At 41.7% G+C, this 27088-nt stretch overlaps 1 protein-coding gene across 6 annotated transcripts in view; it reads left to right on the plus strand.

The window, feature by feature from the left end:
• The window catches only part of LRIG3 (leucine rich repeats and immunoglobulin like domains 3), a 50879-nt gene that overhangs the window by 2811 nt on the left and 20980 nt on the right, over positions 1 to 27088 (plus strand). For 5 of the 6 annotated variants that reach the window (XR_004965890.1, XM_036298177.1, XM_036298176.1 and 2 more), the window contains exons 2-4: positions 3634 to 3705; positions 3918 to 3992; positions 26785 to 26916. Coding sequence is in view for 4 of the 6 variants with exons in the window: in XM_036298177.1 (XP_036154070.1) it covers positions 3634 to 3705; positions 3918 to 3992; positions 26785 to 26916 (279 nt within the window). In the remaining 2 variants the exon portion in view is untranslated. Of the gene's footprint in view, positions 1 to 3633; positions 3706 to 3917; positions 3993 to 25877; positions 26104 to 26784; positions 26917 to 27088 lie in introns of those variants that run through there. The other variant, XM_036298178.1, reaches the window with a different exon arrangement.

Below are 27088 nucleotides of genomic sequence, written 5' to 3' on the forward strand. Positions count from 1 at the left end.
AGTTTTAAAAAAATCAGTCTATTTGTTATAATTATTTATTTTTTCACGTTACTCTGTTGTAATTTATTGCCATAGGAACCTCATGTGTGAAAAGTTGAATAGTTCGAGCTGTAACATAATAATGCTGCCGTTAGTTCTTTCAAAAAATAACTTCTAATATTTTAGTGGAAGTGGCCCTTAAGACAGTAACTATTTGAAGGTTGCTTACAACTAACTGCCTTAAAAGGCATTCTTGAGTTTACATCTAGAGTTGTGCTTACAGAGTCCTGAACCTAAAGAAGAGCACTTGTTAGAAACGTGTTCCTTAGCCAAAGGGGAAAGTTGCTCAATTGCCATTGAGAGCTTCAAGTATTATTAAAATTTCGCTGGAATTTAAAAATTATTTATTGTACACGTAGAGATGTTTGAGTTAGTAGGGCTCAGGGGAAAAGAGTCCCGAAAGGGACTTCTTTCTGCTGGTGGGATTTCCTTAGTGTCCGCCTGTTATAAATCCTTTGGTTGGTATCAGAATTAGGGCTGGGGTGGGGGTAATAGTCCTTATGGTTTTCGCAGCTGTTTTTCTGTATTTTCCAGACTAAAACTTGAACATAGCAGGCTGATTTATGAGTCACTCTGGATCAGTGTCTTAAAACAGCTACAGCCTGGCTTTTTGTTTTTCAGCCTTCCAGATTTCTGCTGAATTAGCAGCTCTGCGGGCCCCAGTGGGATTGATTAAGAAGCTGTGCTGGATTTGCATTTTAAAATTTGACTTGGAAGTCAGATTTCCAAATGCTGAAAGGAAGAAAATGATAGCTGAAACCAGTTGTTGTAAATTAATTATTTTCGTATATATCTATGGGCTTGCTAATATTCAGGAAGATTGTCTCTACCAAGTAGAGTTTGATTTTCAAGTATTTGGCCAGCTGAGTTCTGGGTAAATAGTTAACACCTCCCTGCCTGACCACCTTTTCCTTTTATTAACCTCACTACCAAAAGTTTTTTTGTGTATTTTTTTAAGGTTTCTTGGTAACACTTTGTAAAGTATATGGTTGTCTAACCACTATGTGTAGCTGTACACCTGAAACCAACAAAAAATAATCTTGAATGTAAATGATAATTGAAATATAAATTTTAAAAAAATTCAAAAAATTGTTAAACATTTAAAAAAGATATGTCCCTAAATATAATAGAAATGGTTTCTTTTTCTTAAAAAAAAAAGTTTCTTGGTGAAGATGCTCACTAATGGGGGTCTAAAATGAATCTGCCTTCCTTACTGAATGTTCTTACGGGTTTTAACAAAACATGGACATTGTACAACTGGAATTTGTTTGTAATGGTCTAGCTATAAAAACAATATAAGGAAGATTTAGGAAAATGTGACATCCTTTATCTGGAAAATAAGCATTTCTGAAACATAAACTGAATTAAGTCTAAATTTAGGTGCATTAAAAGTTTCATGGCTTTAAGTATTTAGCAGTAAAAGTCACTTAAGGGGTGTCTTTTTTTCTCCCACATAGAATGTGGTTTTAATAGTAGTACACAGAATTCAGGAGTGGAAGTGTTGCAATAACTGAAATAGTTAAGGTTACCAGCTCTTGCTTCTGCATCAGAAGTGAGCGGTCCCCCCCGCATGTGCAACTGTTCTCTGGAGGCAGTTTCTCCATTTAAAGGCCTTTTGTTGGAGCTCTCATCCCATTACTGGTTGGGAAAAATGCTAGGCACTCCATCTCTTTCCTCACAGGATTGCCTTGTGGAATAATCCTTAAACTGAAGTGAAGAGTATGGTTTTAGTTTTTCTAATTAAAAGGAAAATCACCTGTGTTAAATGTAAATGCCAGATTGGTTCCTCCTTTAAAAAAAACACCTTGAAACAATAGGGGAGGCAGTTGTATGCCGGTTCAATGTTTAGTTAAGTGGGTCCAAGTGAGACTTTCTGTTGATTCAGGCTACCTCCCAGGTGAAGGACTCTTTTCCTTGGTTGTTTTCTGAACCCTGTGGGAAATCTGTGACTGTCTGTGGTGCTAAAAGCACACAGGTTTTGTTTGAATCCTAACGTGAGCTGCTGGGCTCACGGTTTCCTTGATGAACTCCAGATGGACCTGAGCTGGGGCTGAGGGAAAGTGTCTGGCTCCAGCGTGGTGAGCATGCACAGCAGTGGTTGTAATTGCAGGATTTTTATAGTTGAAAGACTGTGCCAGATTTTTTTTTTCATGTTATAACTCTACCAGAACAAATCTGCTCATGTCTGTTACTGTCTGGTAGGTCTTTAGGCAAACATGTTTCAAATAAAAAAAACCTTTGCAGATTTGTGTGTGTGTGTGAAATGGAGAAATCCAGGTTTATTCTCAAAACAAAAAATTCAAAGGCTGGAAAGGCTCTCTGATTTCTAATTGTTAACTAATGGATGGGCACTGAGTAACACTGTGTTTCTCTGCCTTTTTCTTTTTTTTTGGGGGGGGGGTGCATACTTGAGCATATAACAAATGGTTCATGCTTTTTCTCCAATCAAATTTGGTTATTTGAAACTTTGGTTATTTAAAAATCCTTCTCTTTAAACACCGAAAGAATTAATTTAGTAAGGGTTGGTTAACCTTTTTCAGCGGGAGAGCTTTAAACCATATTATTGTTAGCCTGGTTTTCAATGGCTGTTCAGCCATTTTATTTTCATCGCACCATTTTGAGGGCACGTATTCAATATGTTGGCAAATATAGGGAAGATAACCAAATATTTGGCAGGTTTAAAAAATCACAGCTTGAATCTTAAATGCTGTGATGACTTCCTAGCCTAGAGTATTGTGTAAGTAGAAGTTTTGTGTTGCTTCTTTTAAAAAAGAATAATGTCCAATGGAAATTGTTAGGTCAAGTTAGACTGAATCTTTGCGTAAAAAAGCAGAGTTATTTTAATGATTGAAAAGAAATGTGACCACAGCCTTCTGTACATTCTGCTTAACTTTGTTAGGTGGCTAATGTGGTTTAAATTACACAGTATATTACCAGATACTGAGATTTGGGGAATTCAGGAGAGCATAGGGTTTAGGTTGTTTTCTACCCTCAGCACTCGAGTGTACACGCATGCAAACACACACACACACACACACACACACACACACCACAAAATGATACCTTAAATAACTTGTTGCCTTAGCCCAGAGAAATAAATGTGTGAAAAGCAATTTCTACTTTGTTTGACTATAATAAGACACTTGGTGTTTAAATTTCTGATAATAAAATAAAAATATTTCTTTAGAGGTTTTAGTTTCAGCAACCTGCCTTATTAGCCACTTTTCTTAAGCCATGACTTCATCATATCACGGTGGAAGTGAGGAGATGGTAGGGGATGGGGAAGGTGAAGCAAAACAGCCAGCTCACAAAAGGTCTGTTCACCCTGTGCCAAAAAACATCTCCTAAAACACTTGTGGGCTTAAAGCATTGGAATCTGCCAGCCTCCTAAACTAATTCTGTCCTCAGAGTTTGTGTTTTTGGAGTTTGGCATTTTGGTTACCATCTAGTTTATGGTCAGGATGGGCCAATTATGTCTTATGTCATCACCAGTGTTGATAGAGATATTTCACAGGTCCATTCTGTCTTGTACATCATTAAGTGCTATTAGTGATTTTTTAAACGACTTACCATTTTATTTTTGTTTTCTCATAGGGACTTAAGTCACAACAGATTGTCTGTCATCAAGGCAAGTTCCACGAGCCACCTTCAAAGCCTTCGAGAAGTGTGAGTCGTAGTTATCTCCTATTTGACGTTTGAATAAAATACTACCCATCACATTACTTGACTGTGAAAACATTTGGATAGCAATAAATTATTTAAAACTGCCAACTTGAGTTAACAATAATTTTAAATAATTTTACAGAGTTTCGTCTCTATGAATTACAGATGACCTAATCAGCTTTCTTTCTTTTTTCTTTTTTTGGGGGCATTTATAGGAAACTGAACAACAATGAATTGGAGACCATTCCAAATCTAGGACCTGTCTCAGCAAATATTACACTTCTCTCCTTGTAAGTGAATGTTAGCAGGATTTCATATGTATGTCTGCAGGGACTATGGGGTAGCAGTTGGATATGAGCTGGAGTAAAGACCTTAGAACACCGGTTCTCAACCTGTGGGTCGCGACCCCTTTGGCGGTCGAATGATCCTTTCACAGGGGTCGCCTAAGACCACCCTGCATATCAGATATTTACATGACGATTCATAACAGTACCAACATTACGGTTATGTAGTAGCAACGAAAATAATTTTATGGTTGGGTCACAGCATGAGGAACTGTATTTAAAGGGCCAGAAGGTTGAGAACCACTGCCTTAGAAGCAAAATAAGAATACTCCCTTCAGTGGGTGATGAGGTGTTTAAAACTGTTGACTTGTTTTTCAGCCCCAGTCTCTCTCTGCTAAATTGGAAGTATTATTGTAACAACACACTTTACACTTCACTCATTGCTGAACTCAGGCCTCCAAAATTCAGGGAAGCTGCCTGCACCCCATAGAGACATGTATTTGATTATATTCTGTTGACTGAGACTTTACCTCTGGTATTGCTTAATGGTTGGCATGGGATCTGTGGGTTAGGTATTATTACTTAGCTGCTGGTGGAGAATGATTGGAGTTGTTTTGTGAGGAGAAATGGGAGTTTTTAATAAGGCACTGGAGTATCCTCTTTTAAGTGTGGTGCCTGTGGTGGAAATCAAGGTTCAGAAACATCAAATCAAAATAGGAACTTTTATCCAGATAAATGAATGTGATTGAAGTTAGAAATACCATTGCACATTATTTTGCAAATACAAGTTTTCAAATAAAATTAAAATGGTGTTAGCATTTCTGTACATTTAAGGTAGATAACATATTCATGCATTGAAGATATTTTGGAATAATTTTCACTTGGGCATTTAAAGGCAGCATTTAGAATGTGAATGATTTAATTTTTAAAATTAAGTAGTTTACCATCTTAATCTTGAATAATTTAAAAATATATTTAATCCACTGAAGTTAAAAATGTTTTTCTCCTTTAAACAACCGAAGAAAATAACACCATTGTTAGATGCTTCTGGGAAAGGTGTTGGGAGGGTCGAAATTATACAGTAAATTTCAGGAAAGCTGTTCAATTAATTAAAGTGATCACTACCCAATTGCTTACATCTGGTGATTTATAGAGGTTTGTTTTTACTTAGGGCCCAGGTCAGCTAAGTCACTGGTGCAGCCGCTGTGTCTGCTTCCCTCTGTTTGAATAAGAACTAAGTGACATTTGATACTGATGTGGTTTTTTCCAAAGATCAGAAACAGAAAGGAATGAAAGAAAAAGCAGTTGATATTTGACAAATAAACACTGAATTTAAGAAATATTTTTATGCTAGCATTAATACCTGCATTCTGTCTTTCACAATTGCTTAAAATTTTGGAGTCTAAATGTAGCACTGGCTTTGGTGTCTTTAACATCTTTAGCTATTCTCATTTGACCACAGGGGCCTTTTTAAATCTCAGGGAATGCCACGTCACCCTTCTGTCCTTGTCCCTGTGTATTGGCAGATTCTGTCAGCATGTTCAAGAGAGCCCTGAGGGGGGTCAGTGCATGCTTCATGGCTGAGAGCATTCACAGTGGAGTTTCAGAATTTGGGGTGGGGGGGTGGGCGGGGAAAAAAGTCTTCTCTTTGGCTTGCTGCAGAGTTAAAAGCATAAGAACTGGTAAGGGAATTAGAAAGTTCTATTGGGAATAAATAACCTAGTGATTTTGCACTTTGTAGCTATAATTTGTAATGAGAAAACTGAAATAAAATATGGAAATTTAGAAACCTTCTGAATTTGAAGTCATCTTCATATTTTGTTTGTGTTCCACTTTAGTGAGTACTGAGTTCCAGTCTTTTTAGAACTTGAATAATCTCTCTTTCCCCTCAAGTTGTTGCAGTATATCTTACCAGGGATTGCTTTATTCATCTGTATCAGCTGTTCTCAACCTGTGGGTTGCGACCCCTTTGGCAGTCGAACGACCCTTTCACAGGGGTCGACTAAGACCATCCTGCATATCAGATATTTACATTATGATTCATAACAGTAGCAACATTACAGTTATGAAGTAGCAATGAAAATAATTTTATGGTTGGGTTACAACATGAGGGACTGTATTTAAAGAGCCAGAAGGTTGAGAACCACTGATCTATATAGTGATAGATCCTTTTTATTACCTAGATCATATAGAATCTGAAAAGTAATTTATGTGGTGGGCTACTAATTCAATATGGATGCTGAAAAATTGTTTTTATACCTATGAAATATCTTGAAAATTTCACTTCTCTGCCTGTTTTTTTCTATAAATGTTTTGTTTTTTCTTGTAGACTTCTTTGGCTATTGCAGTACACAATCATTGTTTCTAAAGCACTATTACTTTCTGCCTTGTCTTGTGTAGGGTAGAGCTTGTGTGTGTGTGTGTGTGTGTGTGTGTGTGTGCGCGCTTTTTTAATATAGAAGCACTTGAAAGTAATCAGAGCTGAAAGTCAATACTTACCCATTTCTGAAATAAAAAAAAAATTGTTGAACCACATAACATGAGTCAGATTAGAAACTTGCTGTAGCACCACAGTTAAACCCCACATCTTTTAAAGTAGTTCTCAGGATTATTTGACTTCTATTCTGTCAAGATTTTTTTTTTTAGCAATATGTGTAGGAAATCATTTTTCCAGGTAATTTACACAAGTTCAGTAATTTTAAACATATCAAAGAAAGGGAAAAATTAGTTGGAGTCTTGAGCATGAGATTCGGTGTCAGTGCTCTGTACTCCTGCTGCTCTGTGCAGTGGAGACCCCTCCCAGCTCAAGGGGCTGACGCAGAGAAGAGTAGAGAAGACCGGATCTGGTAAAATGCTTTTCTTCTCCAGGAGCCAGAAGCTAATATTGGGTCATATGGCACCCCAAGTGTCCAGGGATGAGTTTATTTAAGGACCAGTTCTGATGTCAGGGAAACTTGGCATTTGTCTTAGGTTGGCCATTGGGTGAGCATTGAATCTGCTCATTAAGAAACCTCATTCTAACATTTCTAGGGATTTTTCAGAATATAAAAGGCCTGAACAGACTTGCTTGTCTTTGAATCCCACACAGTACTAGCTCAGAAGTCAACTGGCAGAAGTCAAGAGCAAAACATGATTTGTGTTTTTTGTTTATTTTTCTCAGTTATTTCCCACCCATGGCAGGATGGTATGTTTTAGGAAAAGAGATATTTGGAATGAACATATTTTGTAGTAAGACTGTTGACCTGGCATAAGTGAGTTGTGCTCACGGATGTGATAGGTTTGGCTTCCTATGATGTGTGTGAGCTGCTCAAGCAATGGGCACTTGAAACTTGTGACTTGGGTTGGGTCTTATTTGAATCTGTGGTTTATATAACACTAGTGGCCCAGTGCATGGTTTTGTGCACATTGAAAGGAAATTAATTAGAAGAAATACTTCAGTATTGCTATTTGCCCTTTCTCTATAATAGAGAAGTGTCGACCTAATTCACGATCGACAATGACAGATGGAAACACAAGCGCGCGATTGGTGCCAGCGAGAGCTTTCTGTGTATGGCGCAATGCGCGAGTCAACTTAGCCATATATATAGAATACATTTGCTTAATTAGACCTGCTTTTTCTGATTTAGCTAAACTTTTTCCAGCCCAGTGAAGCACCCCAACTTCTCTTTCAGGTAATTGTCAGCAACACAGCAGTAAATATTAGCATGAAGCAGATAATTATTGTAGATCACGCAGGGAGAACAAAGGGTAAAATATTTAACTGCAGCAGTGTTTGACTATATTCTGCGCAGTGCGAAAACCTGAAGTCATTTTCAAGGTCCACCACTTCTTCTTTTCAGTCAGGTCACGTTTCTAAACTTTCTAAATCTCCGTTTTCCAGCTAATGAAAATAGGATTCCACCGAGTTTCCTATCTTCCTACTCCAGGACTTCTGTGAGGATCAAATGAGATGAGGCACGGGAAAATGCTTCACAGACATTTGGATAAAGTGTAAAATGTTTGCACTTGGCTATAAAGCAAGTTGTGTTCCTGGGCTGAAGAAAATCCAAGGAGGCTAGTTACTAGGGAGAGGAAGCCAGGCGTTGCTGTGTGATGTCATTACCCAGCTCCCACAGCCACCATTTCTGGGCTGGGCTGGGCTCTGGGGTCTTGGCAGCATTGGCTGTGATTTGGTGGCCTGTCACTCTGGGGTGGTGGCGGGCCTGTGTCCCACTTGGGGGAAGCCGAGTGTTGGTTTGTGGGCACCAGGTCCATGGTGCTGTTTTTTTGTAACTGGCCATTGTGCCTCAAGGCAGCTCCTGTGCTGAGCGTCTGCCCCCTGGTGGTCAGTGTCGTCATAGCGACCAGTTAGACAGTCGGAAGGACACAGCATACTGGTCGCTATGACGCACACTGACACCACCAGAGGGCAGAGGCTCAACACAGGAGCTGCTGTGAGGCACAATTCAACAATAACGTGTGTGTGTGTGTGTGTGTGTGTGTGTGTGTGTGTGTGTGTTATTGTTGAATAAGGGAGGAGCTATTGGTCATTGAATAAAGCTAGTTGAGCCTTAGTCTTGACATTGATGGTTTATATGGTATTGCTCAACATGCAGATACTTGCCTATTATCTTAGAGATGAAAAGGTTTAGGTGAGTGAATGTCCAAGAGGTACCTAGAGTCCCTGTTAAAAACATAGATTTCCTGACCGAATCCTTAGAGATTCTAAATTAATGGGTTTGGGTGGGGCCCAAGAATATCCATTTTGACACATCTGCCTGGCTGATTCTAAGCAGAAATTGCATAAATATTTTTGGAATTACTGATAGAGTTCAGTTTATAATAATCAAATAAGCATTTTCTCATTATTTCTTATCTCAAAGGTAGAGCATTTCTCCCAAGTTCATTGTTTTCTTCATAATACTTACTTTTCCAGAGATGACATTTGTCATCCTTCCCAAGAAGTTGTTATAAAAAAGGATCACCTTCCTGGGTGGGACCCTAAAATGGGTGCTCTAGCAATGGAAAGGCATTGGAGAATTGCAAGCAAGTTGAGGTGATGAGATTCGCTTTTTGAAGTGTCACTCTGGCTTTAGTGTGGAGAGTGGCTTGGAGGAGGCGGGAGGGTGGCTACAACGGGGCAGATGAGGAGGGAACTACCGAGGTTGGCCAGGAGGGAGAACGGCACTGTTCTTCTACAGTGCAGCTCCGGCCGTGCCCATAGAACAGTGATTAAATGCGAGGCGCAAGCCAGAGGCTCAGAATTAATTGCTGGCTCTTCCCTTTGCTTGGTTTGTGGCCGTGGACAAGTTACCGTCTATCTGTGTTTCCCCATTTATGAAATGAAAATGATAATGCCCACCTCCTAGGGTTGTGAGGATTTGGAGAGAGAGGAGGGTAAAACCCACTGGCATATACTCAGTGAATATAAGCCATGATCATGACCATTCATTCCACTAAAATTTGTGGAAGAAACAAACAGTGCCAGGCCCTGTTCTAGTGCTGGGGACACAGCAGCGAACAAAGCAGACAGAGTCCCTCTTATTAGGATGCTTCCATTCTCGTGAGGGTTGAGAAAAAATAAACAAGTAAACAAACTTTAAAAGAAAACTTGAGTTTCTTCGTAAAGACTAAGAAGCAAAAGGAAAGAGGACAAAGGGATTGAGAGCTCCGGCAGTTGCCCGTTAGTGTGGTCCGGGAAGACTCATTTTTGAATATTTACCAAATCCTACTATGTGCTAGGTACTTGTTTTAGGATTGAGATTCAACAGTGAACAAAATAGCTAAAAATCTCTGCCCTCAGGAGCTGACCCTCTCATGGAAAGAGAAAGACAAGAAGTAAAATAAATAAGGAATGTGGCCAGAAGGTGGTAAGTGCCAGGGAGTAAAATCAAGCAGAAAGGAGGTGGGAGAGTGTGTGGTGGGAGGGGGGTTGACAGTTTCAAGTGGGGACTCATGGAGTGACGCACTTGGCAGGTGACAGTTGAACTGGCCTGAAGGTGGGGAAGGGCGTCCTGCGGGGCACCTGGGGGTGGGGCCATCTCCTCATTTCCTCTGCCCTCTTGCCTTGTCTATCTTGATTGTTTGTAATTTTCTCCCCTCCTATACTTTGAGGCCTCTGTGGCTCACTCTTATTTTTCCCAGCACTTAATGTAGATGGATGGCATGTAGTCGGTGCTTAATTAGTGTATGAATTAAGGAATATTTATGGAGCAGCCGCATGCAGTTAGCATAATTCAAACAGATCTCCTATAAACTTGGTCTGTACCAGTGACTAAAAATTTACAGTGGAGACAAAGCATACCTGTGTTCCACTTAATTTATGTTCAATTATGTGTGCTTGGTAAAAAAAAAAAAAAGATTATAATAATAGCAATAATCATTAAAGAAAAAGAGAAGTAATTTAAGTAGCAGAAGGATTTAGCTCACCACTGTAGCCAGTGAGCACATGCCCTGGAGTGTGTGCGAAATGAAAGTGTTTGGGAAATAAAAACCCCCTTTCCCATTTCTCATTGTTCCAAGGCAGGGGCGGGGGACATCTGGCCCATGGGCCGTATAAAGCCCAGGAAATCATTTGGCCTGGCCCTGCCAAGGCATTAGGGATGAGTTCATTAAATGTTTGACCAAATACAGCAGGCTAATTTTTAAGTTGATAATTTTGTATGGCCCACGAATGATGTTATAAACATCCAAATGGCCCTTGGCAGAAAAAAGGTTCTCCACCTCTGTTCTAAGTGGATATCTTGACCCATTGGGCATGACTTAGGTCTTCAGAGATACAGATTTTTCCGTAGCCCCTTTGCCCATCACACATGGGAACTGCATCATCAGGTCCTGAACTAAAAATCCAAATTACAAAACTGGCCCTATGTGGGACTCATTGAGACAGAAAGAAAGAATATGTCTGCCTAAAAAATTTTTGCTAGTCTGTTAAGGGATCTTTAGGGATATATTCATGATAGCTGGTTTTCCCCTGCTCCACTGGTTTTAGAACCTAGTGCCATGTGTGATGGGGTTCCATCACGCTACGTCCTCCTGTGTTGGGGATGCTTTGGGGACTCAGGGAAGCATGAGAGTCAAACGTTGCTCCAAGATCTGAAGTGATTTATAAAGAACAATCCTGGGTGGCGGGGAGTAGGGAGTATTGGGAATTTATTTGTGTGGCATTGTAGAATTCTGAGAAGGGTGTGACTTTTATTCTTCGGTTTTGAAACTCCCACAAGTACAAAATGTGTAGTTCTCCACTGGCAGTTGTCACACATGAGTCATTCCAGGCTAGGACTCATGTCCTACTGAGCTTTCAGTCCCCTCGGAAGCCCCGTCCAGCCTCTGGCACATAGGAGAGGCTCAGTAAGTATGAGTGGGCGAGAGCGACCACGGGCCCCTGTGCAATAGTAGAGAGACCTGAGCTGAGAGTGGGGCACACAGGTTTTCGTCTTGTCTCATACTAATGACCTGTCTGGCTTCGAGCAGAGTTAATTAACTCTTCTTTGTTTATCTGTAAAAACAGTGTAAGATGTTTCTCCATCTCTCATCTGGTTCCGGGGAAGGATCAAGTGGCATGATGTACAGGAAAGGGCTCTGAACAGAGTGAGCAGCACCAGCTGCTGCTGTTACAGCTGCAGTGGGCTTGGCGGAGCAGCAAAGATGAGAGGCAGTGAGCCAAAGTGGGTTCTGGAACCGGAGGGTCACAGGAAGAAGAGAGGATTTAGAAACATTATCCTGGCACCAACAGAGAAGGGAGGAGAAAGAACTTTGCATTTGGGGTGAATTTTCGGGAAACTTTTGTGTTCTTCAGATCGTTTTAAAAATTGGGTGAGCCTTCAGTTACAGTGAATAACTGAACAAGGAAGGGCTTGTGTGCTATAAGGTAGATTTCGAGCTGTTCCTGTTGCCCAACAACAAGGCCTAATAGGTGCTAAGTGCTTGGGAACAAAGAAAAATCGGACTTGGCCTCTACTTTGAACCATGATAACGGGAAGAGAGACGATAAAGAGATACCTCTAGGACAGGGCCGCCCTGGGAGAGGGAGACGCTCGGGCTGCCCCAGTGCAGAGCTGTGGCTTCAGTAAGTGTGGGCTGGGAGGGAGTGTGAGGTCCAGGGGAGGACGGAGACTTGGGTAAGTTGGTGCGGATTGGCTCAGGTGTTTTACAGGTTTGGGGAGTTATTGCAGACTTTTTATAGCAGGGGAATGAAATGATTACACTTCAGTTAAGCACTGAATCTGCTTCTCTCCTTTTTTCTCAAGTAGTTATTAAATGATGTTCATTTTCTGAATCAAGTGCCCTGAAGACAGATAGATAACGTGGCTTTGCTCTTGAACAGGTATGCCTTACTGAATACCTGTTCTCCATCCATCCTTGGAACTCTGAGCCCTGCTGTATGTTAGGGCCACATCTCTTTCCCACAAAGGGAAATTGGCCATGGGGGGGTGGGGGTGGGGGTCTCATTTGCATATGGACTTCTGAAAAGGGTCCATGTGAACTATTGGTTAGAAATCTGATCAACAGTGTTCTGTTACTTAGATACCGAACCCAGTACTATATTCAATGGCAATTTCATCCATAAGCATGCATTTCCCTTTTCCTTCCAAAAATCAGACTAAGAAAAAAAAAAATCAGCCAAACCGGTTTGGCTCAGTGGATAGAGCGTCGGCCTGTGGATTGAGGGGTCCCAGGTTCGATTCCGGTCAAGGGCATGTACCTTGGTTGCGGGCACATTCCCAGTGGGAGGTGTGCAGGAGGCGGCTGATCGATGTTTCTCTCTCATCGATGTTTCTAGCTCTATCCCTCTCCCTTCCTCTCTGTAAAAAATCAATAAAATATATTTTAAAAAAATCAGTTTGGGAGATAATGATTTAAAAGATTATTGATGGGTTGCATGGCACAGACTTTATTGAAATAATCAAACTCAATTTATAACTTTTAAAATATTGATATTTTAGTAGTTCACAACTCAGAGATAAAGCTGCATATAAGGAAGGCAAGCATTAATAAGCACGTTTTCAAATGCTGATGTAACTGAGTAATTTTATATCTCTGCAGAACAGCTCAAAGTGTTATTAGTTGTTTTTAAACCAAAATTTATGTGAGTCGATATTTGAAAAGTGGTTACCATTTTGTCATTTTAATTAAGGCAATTGGGGACCAGCTTTAGTCAAAATTAGAGCTTAAGTTTCTGGGGAATCGGGGAGTGCTGTTCTGATTAAGTGGACATAACCCATATCCCGTCTTTACCCACATCTGGGTACAGATGAGTCCATGGAATTTGATCACTTGGCTAAAAAATTCACCCCAAAATACATGTTCTACCCACGTGGATGAGTGGTCCAGTGACTTCCTGTGTAAGGGACATTGCATTAGGGGGCTGCAGACTTCACCAGCACAAGCCAGACATTATTGTGCTGCTATGGAAATAAGCTCATGAAATTCAAGTCTGACAAAGTAAACACTTGCACATGTTCATATGATAAGTTGTGTTCTTTTATTGGACTTTAAAAATGTTTATATGTGATTTGCACATAAAAGAGTTTACTGTACACAGAGGTGTGTTTGTGACTCTAAGTTTATTTTCACGTTTACTTGAAACTACGCCCCAGAATACAAGTTTGCGAGGTTTTCGAATTCTCAATTTAGAATGATTGTTTTTGGAACAAATCTGTGACCAGGGCTCTTTAACCCTTCAGGAGTTTCCCATTGCTCTCAGGTCAGGAGCAGAATCTTCCTGAAGGTGTACAGTGCTCTGGATGATCCGAATCTTCTTTTCCCGTTGAGCCTCCTCTGGACTCATTCCCCCCGGGCATGTGCCAGCCTGTTCCTGCCTCAGGTCCTGTTGCACATGCTTTTCCCTCTGCCTAGAAAACTCCCCCTCCCCCAACTTCTAAGCCAGGCTTAGGTTTCCCCTTATATATTTTCCTATCTCCTTTATAATATATGCTGTCACATTTTTCAGTTGCATGTTTGTGATACTTTATTATCTATTCCCCCCCCACCCCCTGGAATGAAACTTCATAAAAGCTGAGATCATGTCTGTTTTCAAACTTGTTTTCTCCCTGGCATCAGTGCAGAACCTGGCAGATGGTACACACTTGAGTACGTGTTTGTTAGGCGAATGACCAAATGGGTAGCTCGGTCCAAATTAATATACCTAGTTAACTGTAGAAGAAACTATTCCATTCATCTTTTTGTTCCTACACACTTAAAAATGTCATTAACGCAACTGTGTTTTCCCAAGGTAGCAACATTATTAGATTTGACATAGTGACCCATTAAGCAACTTTCTTCATTCAGTGATGGTTCTTGGAGCCTGGAAAATTGACCCCCAGGCCCTTGACTTGACCCTCCAGTATAGCATACTACAAGTACTCCTGTCTGGTAATACTTATCCGGAACCTACACCATTTCCTCATCCCTTCCCCCAACTTGATGCTAGCTAGCCCTTTTGGTTGCTGCTTTGAAGTATCAAGTACAGCTTCTGCCAGAGTCTTCTCTAAGCTGAATGAGGCTTGCGCTGCCAAGACAGACAAAACAATAAAGCTATAGCTAGTTGCTTTTCATGATTGGGGTGGCAAGATTCAACATGTGTTTGTATCCTAGCCTCGTTGCTTTTCCTCCTTCTCTTCCTTATGTTAGTATCTCTGCTATCTCTCATCTTCCTTAGACCAGAGGCTGGGAGCTCTAGTTGGGTAGAGAGACCAAAACAATGAAATGGGGCTCTAACCAGTAAGACTTCTTTCTTTGGCTGGAAGTTGCTTAAGTACTAAATTCAAAACATGAAAGGAAAGGCAATTATAAATCTAAGCACCTCCTTTCTAGTACTTAAAATCACCTGCCTGGCTGTCTCCCTCTCTCTCACTAAGCTTTAGCCAATAGACACAGTCGTCGTCTGTAGAGTGAGGGAGATGACAGATTGAAATAGGAAGGTAGTATTTATGCTGCAAGTACCACGCAGCATAGAGTAACCGTAGTATACGTTCTTGGACTGTCAGTTTCACAGTGCATGAGCAGCTGTAAATGTTTTCATAACGAAACAAACATGGAATAGAATCAGAATAAGCATAATTTTTTAGAAAAAAAAAAGTAAGATGCTTTTTGAACTTGGTCACTGATTGCCATGGAATCCTGCACAAGGTATTGGCCCAGGAACTGAGGGCATTATTCTTTAAAGATGTCAGGAAAGTAGTCAGTTTGTTGTGTAAATCCCTCTTTCTTTTATCCTCCTTCTCCTGTCTTTTTTTGCTTTCAATTCCTCACCACCATCCCCATTTATGTATCCAAAAATAAGGAGAGAGGAATTAGAAACAGTTTGCTATATTATATAACTGGTCATAACTCATTTTTTGTTAGTGTTGAGTGTTTGTACTCAATCTTAGTAACTTAGAATTGGAAGAGACGTTTCTCTCCATGGAGAAACCTCTGAAAGAGAGGTTACCCAACCTCCCCTTGAGCACATCCAGGGACAAAAGCTCACTTCTTGGGGAGCAGCCCTTCCACTGTGAATAGGTCTAATTGCTAGGACTTTTTATTTGTTGTGCTCTGCCCTTCTGTGGCTCCCGTACCTATTGTCCTAGTTCTGTGTGCCGGAGAGAACAACTTCCTTCTATTTCTGCATTATAAAACCAGGCTCACAATATACGGTTTTCATAAAGGCTTCTTTTCCCCAGCTCAGAGTCCAATTCCGATTTCCTGTATGAGCTGGGGGCTCAGCCAGGGCTCTGCAGTAGCTCTCTGCCATTAGGGGAGTATGCCGTGTCTGTGCTGCCACTGGGCAGCCAGGCCACATGGGTGCTGAGCACTGGAAATGTGGCTAATGTTGCTGAATTTTCAATTTAACTTAAATAATTTACACAGGCAGTGGCTGTTGTACTGGCCAGTGTAGGTCTAGATTTTTAAAGTCTTCCCCACATACACCTCGTCTAGCATGGCAGTGTAAAATATTGTGCCCAGAACAAATATTAGAGCTGTGGTCTTAATACCGAATATGGTTGGACCATCATCACTCTTGCCCCAAATACTGGAAATTAATGAAACTTAAGATTTTATTGGCATCTGATGGACCGTGTTGTAGCATTGTCTCAGATGGAGTTGTCATCAGCTGGCATCCCCAAGCCTATTGTCACTTTCATTAAATTGCTTTCAGATTGGCCTTTTAAAATGATGGATTAAAAATCCAAAACACTGCCTTATCCCAGCTTAATTCCTCTGGTTGCTTCTAGACCATCATTTTAGCACGTTGAGAGGTTTGGGATCACCAGTCATCTATTAGATGAATTATACTATTATTCTGCGGCACCTACCCTTGACTGTTCACTCTGTACCGCTTTTAATACAGATGGTGGACTGAATGCATTCATTTAACTCTGCAACTTCCTAAATTCCCTTAAAATGAAATTAAAGGGGTGCACATTGATGGGAACAAAGAGAGAATAGGAGACCGTTCAAATGAAAGACACCACAAAAATTTTGCAAGCAAACAGGAAAACTGTACCTGACTTCAGAGAGAAGCTGGAGTGGATCCCAAAAGAAGCAAACATTTATTTTTTTTATTTTTTACTTTTGGCTGCAGAACCTCAGAATAGTTCAGGAACTCAAGACCTGTAAAGGTGGGGTGCAGAGTAAGACTAGAAATGGGGGATTGGTTAAGCCTCTTTTACAAGAAGCAGTAAGACCTCCGGGTTCCTCCTCTAAAATTCAAAGCCCAGTGACTGCCCCTCCCCTGGTATAGACAGAAGATTGGAAATTTACTCTCTGGAGATCTGAAACAGAATATCTCAGTAATTTGGGACACAGGCCCAGCTGGGCAAGGGGTGGGGGCTGAGGGCAGCCGATTCTGCAACCAGTGAAATGAAGTAAAATCTGAGTACTGAGAGTACTGACACCCCCTCCCTTCAGCTTATTTTCCTGTTCGCCCTCCCAGGCCCTAGACTTGAAATTGCAGGATTTGAGCAATAAGATGTGGAGATGACTGAGACTCACAGTCAACAGGTCCATTCTCACAGCCCTTAATAAGCTTTTCAGTGCTGCTTTTTATTAAATACGAACGGGTAGCCAGTGATCCCCAGACTTTTGAGGAAGTTTCTAACAATGAAGTCAGAGTCCGAAAGGAACGGGAGAAGGATACCTGATGGAAGGAGAAGGGAACTTCAAAACAATCTGATATCTCTGGAGATAAAAGAATGGTAAATAGGAGAAGGGTTCAGGGTCCTGAGAGGAAGGGAGAGCAATGGGGCGGGCAAGCGGGGAGGTGCAGGGGTCCTATGAGATCTGAAAGGTGGCGAGGGGACCGGACTGGGAAGAAGGGTGGGGCAGCGCTGGTGGGCAGGTGCAAACCTGTTAGTGCACGTCCCACACCATGTGGACTCGCCTTTGTCGGTGGCTCGTGGCTGCCTTTCCCATCAGGCCGCGACTACAGGAACTGTGCCTTGTTTGTCTCTGGCCTTGGAACTGGCGCTCTAGACTGTGGCCGAAAACAAAAAAGAATGGTAAATAATAATAATAATAATAATAATAATAATAATAATGAAAATAAGGAGGAATTCGGCCATTAAAAATACAATAACAGACACTATTAAAAGGTAATAGAAGGGTTGGAAAAAAGTTGAAAAATTCTCAAAAAGAAGAACCAAAAGACAAAAGGATGGAAGAGGGGAGATAAAAATGAAATGGGGAGATCCACTGGGAAGTCTAATACCTATCTAATTGGTATGCCACAAGGGAGGTCTGTGTACATAGGAGGGGGAGAATTATCAAAGATACCAAAAAATTCCCCAGAACTGAGAAACACATTTGTAGGTTGAAAGTGCACCAGCAAACAAGAAATAAACAAAACCTACGTTAAGGGACATTATTGTGCATTTGCAGAATACCAGAGGTAAAGAGAAGCCCTGAGGGGGGCGGGGCGGGGGAGCAGATCAGCTATAAGGATCGCCAGTGGTTCCCCCAAGGGTGCTCCTAGCAATATCATCATCCTGTGGGAACCTGGAAAAATGCAGATCCCCAGGCTCCACCCAGACCTAAAGAGAAACCCTGCAGGTGGGCTCACCAGTCTTGCTTCAAGAAGTCCCTGTCCCATAATTCCGATGCCTGCTGAAGTTGGAGAAACACTGGGATAGAGAATCAGAACCGCCTCTGGCTCCTCAGACTCACAGCTATGTAGTAAGGGCGATAATAGAGCAAAACATTGTCTTCAAATCCTAAGGGGAAAGGGTGTCTAATATAAACTCTGTACACACCCAAACTGTCAATCCTGTGAAGATATTCCACACATGAAACGCGCGCGCGCACACGCGCACACACCTACACACACACACACACCTACACACCTACACACCTACGCACACACGCACACACGCACACATGCACACACACACCTACACACCTACGCACACACGCACACACACACACACACCTACACACCTACACACCTACGCACACACGCACACACGCACACATGCACACACACACCTACACACCTACGCACACACGCACACACGCACACACACACACACACCTACGCATGGTTTCTTGGAAAGCTGATGGAGGCTGTGCTCTACCCCAGGGAAATGAGGGAGTAAACCAAGGAAGGCTGAGCAGCCAGGCGGTGGGACTCCGACAGAGTAAAGATGTGGAGCCCCCACAGTGAGCCCGGGTTCTCTAAAAGGCTGCAGCTTCGGCATGATTGTGTGACGCCTCTGCAGCAAACCTTGTCACTTCCAGTGTTTGTCATCCACACCCAGAATCTCGGCTTCTTCGAGCTGGAAGAGATCATTCTTTTCCTCTTGTTGACAGGTGAGAAAATCAAAGTGTAGTGAATCAGAACAGAATCAGCATCCCCTTGCTGGGGAACTGTGGTCTGAATTGTTGCTTCAAAGAGACCCTACTTAAAAAAAAACGATAATAGGCCGGAACTGGTTTGGCTCAGTGGATAGAGCGTCGGCCTGCGGACTGAGAGGTCCCCAGTTCGATTCCGATCAAGGGCATGTGCCTGGGTTGCGGGCACATCCCCTGTGGGAGATGTGCAGGAGGCAGCTGATCGATGTTTCTCTCTCATCGATGTTTCTAACTCTCTATCTCTCTCCCTTCCTCTCTGTAAAAAATCAATAAAATATATTTTTTTTAAAAAAGATTTTTAATTAAAAAAAAAAAAACAATAATAAAAAAGGAGCTCCTACAATTTAACAGGTTGGTTAGTGTATAGGATCAGAGGTTTGTTTCCTTTTGCTGGGTGATGGCTATAGTGGCCGTAACATTTTCGGACGTACATGTGCATCTAGAACCTCAAGGTAAATAAATCCTTAGGGGCTACTCTGAACTTTGATCTAGACTAGAGTTTCTGGACTAATCATGGCCAGTCTCTTCAGGGTCTTGAACCCATTCATTTAGTCCCGACGTGGTGGAACCAGAAATGAATCAGAAGTTCTCTCCACTCACAAGTAAATCACAAGCTAACGGGAAGACTCAGACTCCCAGCTGAACCGTAACAGTGGTCTGGCACGTGGAAATGGCTAGGGAGCATCTCTGCCTCAAAAGACGGGGGAAATTTTAAACGTCACTAGAGTTAATTTTTATTGCATGTAATTAAATCGTTTCAGATTACAATAATTGTTCAGTAAGTATCTTCTTTAGCATCCTAAATGGAAAAACTTGCTCTTAAATTTGTTTATATAAAGGACTAAATTGAATTTACACTTGGGGATCAAAAAGAGTTGTTTTGTATCTGGTGTGAATGGCTTTTTGACTCATTTCTTTTTTCATTTTTAACATGTGTTATAATTGCCTTATTAATAGGGCCCTGATTATTTTATTAAGACATTGTGGCCATCATTATGATGTTCATGGTCCAAAAGATAATTATATTTTATATTGACCTGGCTTTTAGCTGAGAGAACTGACTCTTTGCCCCTCACAGTGGCTCATTTGCTGCTTAGTATCATTAATTCTTAATCCAGAATCTTTCTCCTTGCTGAAGCTGCCTCATTTGGCTTTATTCTTTGATGCCACAGTACCAGTGGACCAGTCTAAACGTGTTCTTTTAATGAAACTTAATTACTTTTTTAGAAAAAAGATGAGCAGAGAGAGTTTATTTTTATCTGCATGGAAGAGGTTCTTTGCTTGGCAAGTCTCTCTGTTTAAAGAAACCTAATATTATGGGGTGTTAGTATTCTAGCCAAGATAGTTTTCAAGGAAGCTTTCATTTTGTGGGGCGGGGGGGGGGGGTAAGAGAGGGGGAGTTATTGTTGGAAGTATCAGTGCCCTTTAAAGTGTTTGCAAAATGTAGTGTTTTCTTTAACAACTTGTAATTCCTTTATAAATGATGTTAAACTGGTTGCTTGCAAGTTATGTATAGAAATCAGAATTTCCTTGGGGCCAGGCCGACTCTCCCAGTCGATACAGTTAATATACTTGCTCTGTGGTTGTATGGAATGACCACGGATTCAGCAATTTGTCAGTTGCAATAACTGAATTGGACTTAAGGGATGGGGTTAGAGAAATGCATTCTAAGAAAAGAGGGCATTGCAACATATAAAAACATAGTTTCAAATTAAATTTCACTGAGCACACCCTCTCTGTAAGGAAAGTGCCACACGCACATACCTTCTCTAAATAGCCAAGATTGCACATCTTTACACCTCCCAGCTGCAAAGCCTTAAGCTTCCTGTTGGAGACAGTTGGAACGATTGACAGACACTTCTTATTCACCAAGAAGTTACAGTTTAATTGGTTCAGGAATTCCAGTGTGAAAAAACCTGATATTCTGGTTCCTCGCTAACAAAGAATATTTCACTCTGTGACTCTCCTTTCAAACTCTGGAAATAAACTAACAGCATCTATATCCACCTATGAGTACATGAGGTTCTTCTGAGACTCTTATGCTTTCTGGAGGTCACAGTGAGTCAAAAAGTAAAGCCGGTCATCATCATACTGAGTGGTTATGTCACTAACCTCATGAGTTATATTTTACTGTTATTAACTCAGTCCGGATTTACATTTAGTAGAGGTGCTCACAGTATCAGAACAAATAAGCGCATTTCTTATATATGAGAAGAATACATTTCTCTATTTCCCTAGTGACCATAGCAGTGATGGCGAACCTTTTGAGCTCGGCGTGTCAGCATTTTGAAAAACCCTAACTTAACTCTGGGGCCGTGTCACATAAAGAAATTTTTTGATCTTTGCAGCCATAGTAAAACAAAGACTTATATTTTTAATATTTATTTTATATATTTAAATGCCATTTAACAAAGAAAAATCAACCAAAAAAACGAGTTCACGTGTCACCTCTGACACGCGTGTCATAGGTTCGCCATCACTGATAGGCACACTAAAATGTCAATACTGGCTCTTCTAGTCAGCATCTCACACCTGAGCAAGAGAGGACCATCGTCTGTGCTCTGTGCATTAGAAGGCCTCCCGTATCAGCGATTCGGAGCACTGTGGTAGCACAGGTGGAGGGAATGAGAATTCCAGTAGTGCCAGAGACGACAGAGCTGGAAACCCAAGCTTGTATGTCAGGGCAGAAGAAAAGCACAGCCTGGGCCCTGGGAAACCCAAAGGGGACATCTAGGCACACAGTCACCGTCATCCCAACGTGCCGTCATGTGTCCTCTGCACCTCCTGGTGCTGCTCCGGCACCTGGTGCTGCCTGCCTCCCACCCAGTCCTTCTACCCAGTGCTGCCAGAGCAACCTTTCTAAAATGCACTTGTGATTGTCGCCCCACCATTTGAAAGCCTCCGTCCTCCTCTTCCTACTTGATCCTCAGATAGAAGCCACATGCCCACATGCCTGACAGCATGCCCATCTGGCCTACTGTTATCTCCTGCCAGCACCTCACGCTTGAACTTCCTCTGTCTGCAGTCTCTACCCATGAACACTATACTTCAGCCATCAAGGCTGTCTTTTTTCTTTCACTTCCTCAAAGGGACCTTGCCTCACTCTCGCTTGCTTCTGCTTGGAACACTAGGGGGCTCCTGGCTGTGGGAAGTGCTGCTGACCTCCTGCACCCCTCCCACCACTTGCTAGGAGGCTGCCCTTCCCTCTTCCACTTCACTACTTCCTTATCATAGCACTTGTCACTTCCGTGACCACTCCCGTTTGCCTGCCTTTTCTCCTGACCCCACGGCAATTTCAGCTCTGCGAGGTCAGGGACCATATCTCCCTCCTTCATTATTAGATCTTGAACACTCTCAGAACAAATGTCATCATACAAAATGGTCAGTCATGTTTGCCTCTATATTTAAAGGCCTTTGGCAAAGTAGGCTGAAAGGTGAAGTTAGTAAAAAATGAAGCCTTTATTGCTGGGCCTGAGAAGCCACAGCTGAAATACCTGGGACTGTGTTTGCTGTGGCTCTGAGAAGCCTGAGGGAACCCTGTGCATTCCAGCCGACCAGGACCCCAGGTCTGTGTCTGTCCACAAGGGACTGATTATACTTGACCCCGGCAGTGATTAACTGTGGAACACCTTGTACTGTCAACAAGCAGAGAAGACCAAAATATTCGTAGTCTTTAAGATGGATTGAAACACCATGTTTGAAACACCTTCCAATGCTTATAGTACCATAGTGTGGTTTTTGAACAATGCAAAGATGGCATTTCCACATTAACTTAAGTAATGGAAAAAGATATTCACACAGTTTGGCTTTTGTTGTTGTTGTTGTTTTGTTAAAGCAATTCATACTTCCCGCCAAAAACATTAACAGCAGTGCTTTTAATGTGCCCATCAATTTTGGTAGGTATCCATATTTGGAGAAAAAATGAACGCTGAATTTGAATTAAATCTTTGTCTTCTAGAAGTGGCTAATTGTGGCCCACTCTTAGTATCAGACGTGTTTAGACGGAGGGTTTTAGGTGATTAAAAAGAGTTTTTAATCTAGCGTTTTAAATGTAGCTGTCTCCTTTTAAAAAAACCCTTTCATGATATAAAGCATGGCTTTAAAAACAAAAACAAAACTGGTGCATATCAGGTAGTTATTGGCCAGTTAAGTCTGAGAGCTAATGTGAAACTGGTATTTGGATTCAGTTCAGCTCCATGAGGACAGAGGCCGGATTCTGTGATACAGGGACTATTATCCTGGCAGTTGTGAGGGATTTTTGTGCCGGGGAGTGGGGCTGACAAAGACGGCACTGTGCCGCCCGTCTGTAACTGAGCACTTTCACACTGCAGTTTAGGAGGTGTGCAGCTCAGGAAATGGCTGGCTTTGGCTGGAGCATACTTTCACTGCAAGGAAAATTTTATTCGTCACTCAAGTAATTGGCAGTTTTAATACCTTGTTCATAATTACCTTATAAACAAACGAATATATAAACCAAGGATTGTAAGGCCTGTTATCTAACTCGTAGCCTTATTTGACCAAGGGGATAGACACCTGTGGGTCCCCCGCCCTCTCCCACCAAAAACCAATTTGCTCCGTTTATTGCAGAAAACTAAAGCTGAGCATTTTCTTTTTGTTGTTGTTAAATATAAGTGTAGCTGTACTAGCCCCAGACAGCCTGGGGGCCAAAACCAGATGTAGAGTTTAATGGGAGGTACTGGCTGGGGACGGGAGGGAGGTGGAGAGGGGGGGAGGTGACTTGGGCACTTCAGGGTTACTCCACTGATTGTGGGAGGACATCCTGGTAATGCAAACAGTTGGCTTATGTATTTAAGCGAACATTTTTGTCCCCTAAAGCGTGGTTTTGTTTAACCCACACACACTAACCCTAAGGCCCTGTGGCTTGTCTCTTGGACTGAATCCATCTCCGGGACCTAGAAATTGACTAATTGTCTCACTTGTATTGCCCTGTACCTCACAACTAGATCAAGGAGCTTATACACTGGTGAATCCAGATGTGGGAAATGGTCAGAATCAGAGGTCATGGCTGACTTAACTCTAAACAAAGTCTGTAAGACGTTATGGGAATCTGAGGCCTTGATATTTGTGCCTTGTATGTGTGTTTTTCACCTTACTGTTATCACAAAAGTTTAGCTCTTACCATATGCATCACCTTGTTACCTTGTATAGAATTACTTTACAATGGGGTTAGATTCTCAGATGACTTGGATCAAAAAAAAAAGATTTCCCCCACAGCCCTTGAAAGTGGCATAGGGAGGATTTCAGCACGGCTTTGAGAAGTTTCATTAGTTGTCTACATAGAAAACGTAACAACCTTATTCTCTTTTGTGAGGAAAGCCACACCTGAAGTTTGCACGCATTCAGGAAGTTCTTCTGTGATGGGTGCCAGGCACATGCAGAACCCTGGCCCCACTCTGATCTACCTTGTGTGCAAACACAGCTGAGGCATTTCCAGGGCTTCCTTACTGTGGCATGATGGTGCCTCAGTGAGCCAGGGTGGATTCCCACATTAGCTTGAAACCAGAAGGACAGCATTTTTACAAGGGTGGGAAGTAGTAGGCATTTCTTTAGTGCATCTCCCCATGAGGCCTTAATTGTCAAAATACCTTTGAAACTGTATGCCATGAAACAAGCCTTCAGAGATGGCCTTGGGACCAATAAGGGTTTACTCTGTGAGGTGCGTTGGGAGTGCTTGCGCTATTAGATTAAAAGCTTTAATTTCCTAATTTTAACTGTAATATCTATACCAGAGAAATATTGTTGTGGTTAAGTGGCAAATATATATATTGAAAAATGCTTAGCGTAGAGCTTGGAATCTAATAATATATCTTCAACATGATTAGATTCCATGCACATTCCAAGATAGAGGTGTAGAGACATATCTCCCTGCATGGAGGGGGTAGTGCACAGCATGACAGACAAGGCCGCAGGGTAAGGGCTACGGAAGACACAACACAGGACTTGGTGGAAAATACATCAAGTTGAACCTACCTCAGGAGCTTTCTGAGATGGTGAGAGGACTGTGACTTATACTAATGCAAAAAAGCTTAATAAACTCAACACCATAGAACTATATCTGTTGGTAAGAAACATACATATATGAGATACATCTTCTAAGTTTTCTCACTAAGCAGAGGTTAACTGCAGACTAGGTTTAGAAATGCCAGCATGTGACTTGTCTTGCATACAGAGTTCTGCCTTCAGAGTGTTTTCTTGTTCTTGGGTGGGTTGTGAAGAGAAGACCTTTTGTTTGTAGGTAGACTGTTACCTTCCCAACCTTTCTACCTTCACGTGCTATTTCCTCTGCCAAATGACTGGAAAGACAAAGATCTGATATAGCAATCAAGATGACCCTCACCTCAGTTTAATTCCTCTTTTCTAGCAACATGGCCATTTAACGCTGACTTTCGCCTTGGAATCTGTTGTATTGATGGCCTCTTTAGAGCTTTGCCTTGGCCTCTTTTTTTTTTTTTTTTAATTTGTAGTCTAGTACAGTGCTCGCCAATAGAACTTTCCACAGTGATAGAGATGTTCTGTGTGCGTACTGTCCCGTTTGACAGCCCCTGGACACCTGTGGCTACTGAGGACTTGAGATGTGGCTACGATGACTAAGGAATTGAATTTTAACATTGGATTTTACTTAAATTTAAAGAGCCGCATGTAGCTACCATGTTGGACGTCCTGGTTTGGTATCTAGGACTTAATGTCAAAAATTTTTTTTCTTGTAAATATATTTTATTGATTTTTCACAGAGAGAAAGGGAGAGGAACAGAGAGTCAGAAACATCGATGAGAAACATCGATCAGCTGCCCCCTGCATACACCCCCACCGGGGATGTGCCCGCAGCCAAGGCACATCCCCTTGACCGGAACCAAACCCGGGACCCTTCAGTCTGCAGGCCGACGCTCTATCCACTGAGCCAAACTGGCCAGGGCCATGTCAAAAATTTTAAGTGTAATTACTACCAGTGATTACGTAAACTGAGATGCTCCTGTGTAGTACTGTATCAAATTCTGAGCCCTGAAACACATCCACTGGTTTGGAAGACGGTGGAAATGTATTGAAACTTGTTATTTCTTAAAGAAAAAGATCTTTCTAGGATGGCTTTTGAAAAGCGCCGGTCTGATGAGTATTGAAGTGTGGGTACTTTCCAAGCGAAGAATTACAGGTAGATGAGGAATCAAGAAGAAGGAAGAGGGAGCTAGCAGATTAGTGCCTGGACTGCCAGCTCGGTGCTGGCACTCACATACTGTTCAATAAAAAGGAAAAGGAAGAATGGATATTAACCAAATAACAAAGAAAAAGCAGTGTAAGTGCATAGCATTTATGTATTAGATATGTTTGCTCTGACTCCCCGTCTTGTGGGGTGGGCTTTTGTAGTGAATGTCCTGTGGGGCCTAGCGGTGTGTCTTCCTTGTACTTCTGAGCTATATGCTCGAGGCGTGTCCCTTTTGTGGGTTATTTGGACTCTTCTGTTGTGATTGGGTCTAGATTGCCGTTGCCCCATTCATGGGAGGACTCTCCTTTCAGGCTATGAGGCTCAGCCCTACCACACCGTGTGAGCTGTTGTGTAGGTGCACTCTCTACGTTGTTTGTCTTCAGTGTTCCTCGGTCAAAATACGTCCAATCAGCTATGCTTTTCTTGTTTTTCCCAGCCGACTGCGCGGTATTTTAGCTGTAAATCCAGTCCGTGGCTGGGAGTAAGGGCACTCAGCCTCCTGTTAGAGTGCAGCCATCTTTGCTCCGAAGTGCATAGCATTTAGGTAACATGCCCATATTTTTATAGGGATGTTCTTCATATTATATTCTAATGTTACAGCGTACTATTTAATTCAAAATTAAAGTAGAGAGATGCTGTTTAACTTTTAAAAAGTACTGTTTAGAGCAGTTTTCCATTTTTTCTGGAAAGCAAGTGAGGAATAGAGAATATTATTCACCTTTCTGATTGTCGTACCATCCCTCCTATTATCTTTGCTTTCCTTCATTCCAGAGCTGGAAACAGGATTGCTGAAATATTACCTGAACAGCTGAAACACTTTCAGTCCCTGGAAACTTTGGACCTCAGCAGCAATAATATTTCAGAGCTTAAAACTGCATTTCCACCTCTACAACTCAAATATCTGTAAGTCAAGATTTCTTTAGCAGAAGTATTTAGTTTTGGTGAAACTATCACATTATAACAAGAAAATCAACTTTAAGATGTAACAAACTGCTTATTTTACTGCTGATATATCAAAAATATAACTTCCTTATTGACTTATAATTTGCTTTAAATCTGAACAACCATAACCTTC

This window comes from Myotis myotis, unplaced genomic scaffold, assembly GCF_014108235.1.
Source record: "Myotis myotis isolate mMyoMyo1 unplaced genomic scaffold, mMyoMyo1.p scaffold_m19_p_3, whole genome shotgun sequence".
Taxonomy (NCBI): Eukaryota; Metazoa; Chordata; class Mammalia; order Chiroptera; family Vespertilionidae; genus Myotis; species Myotis myotis.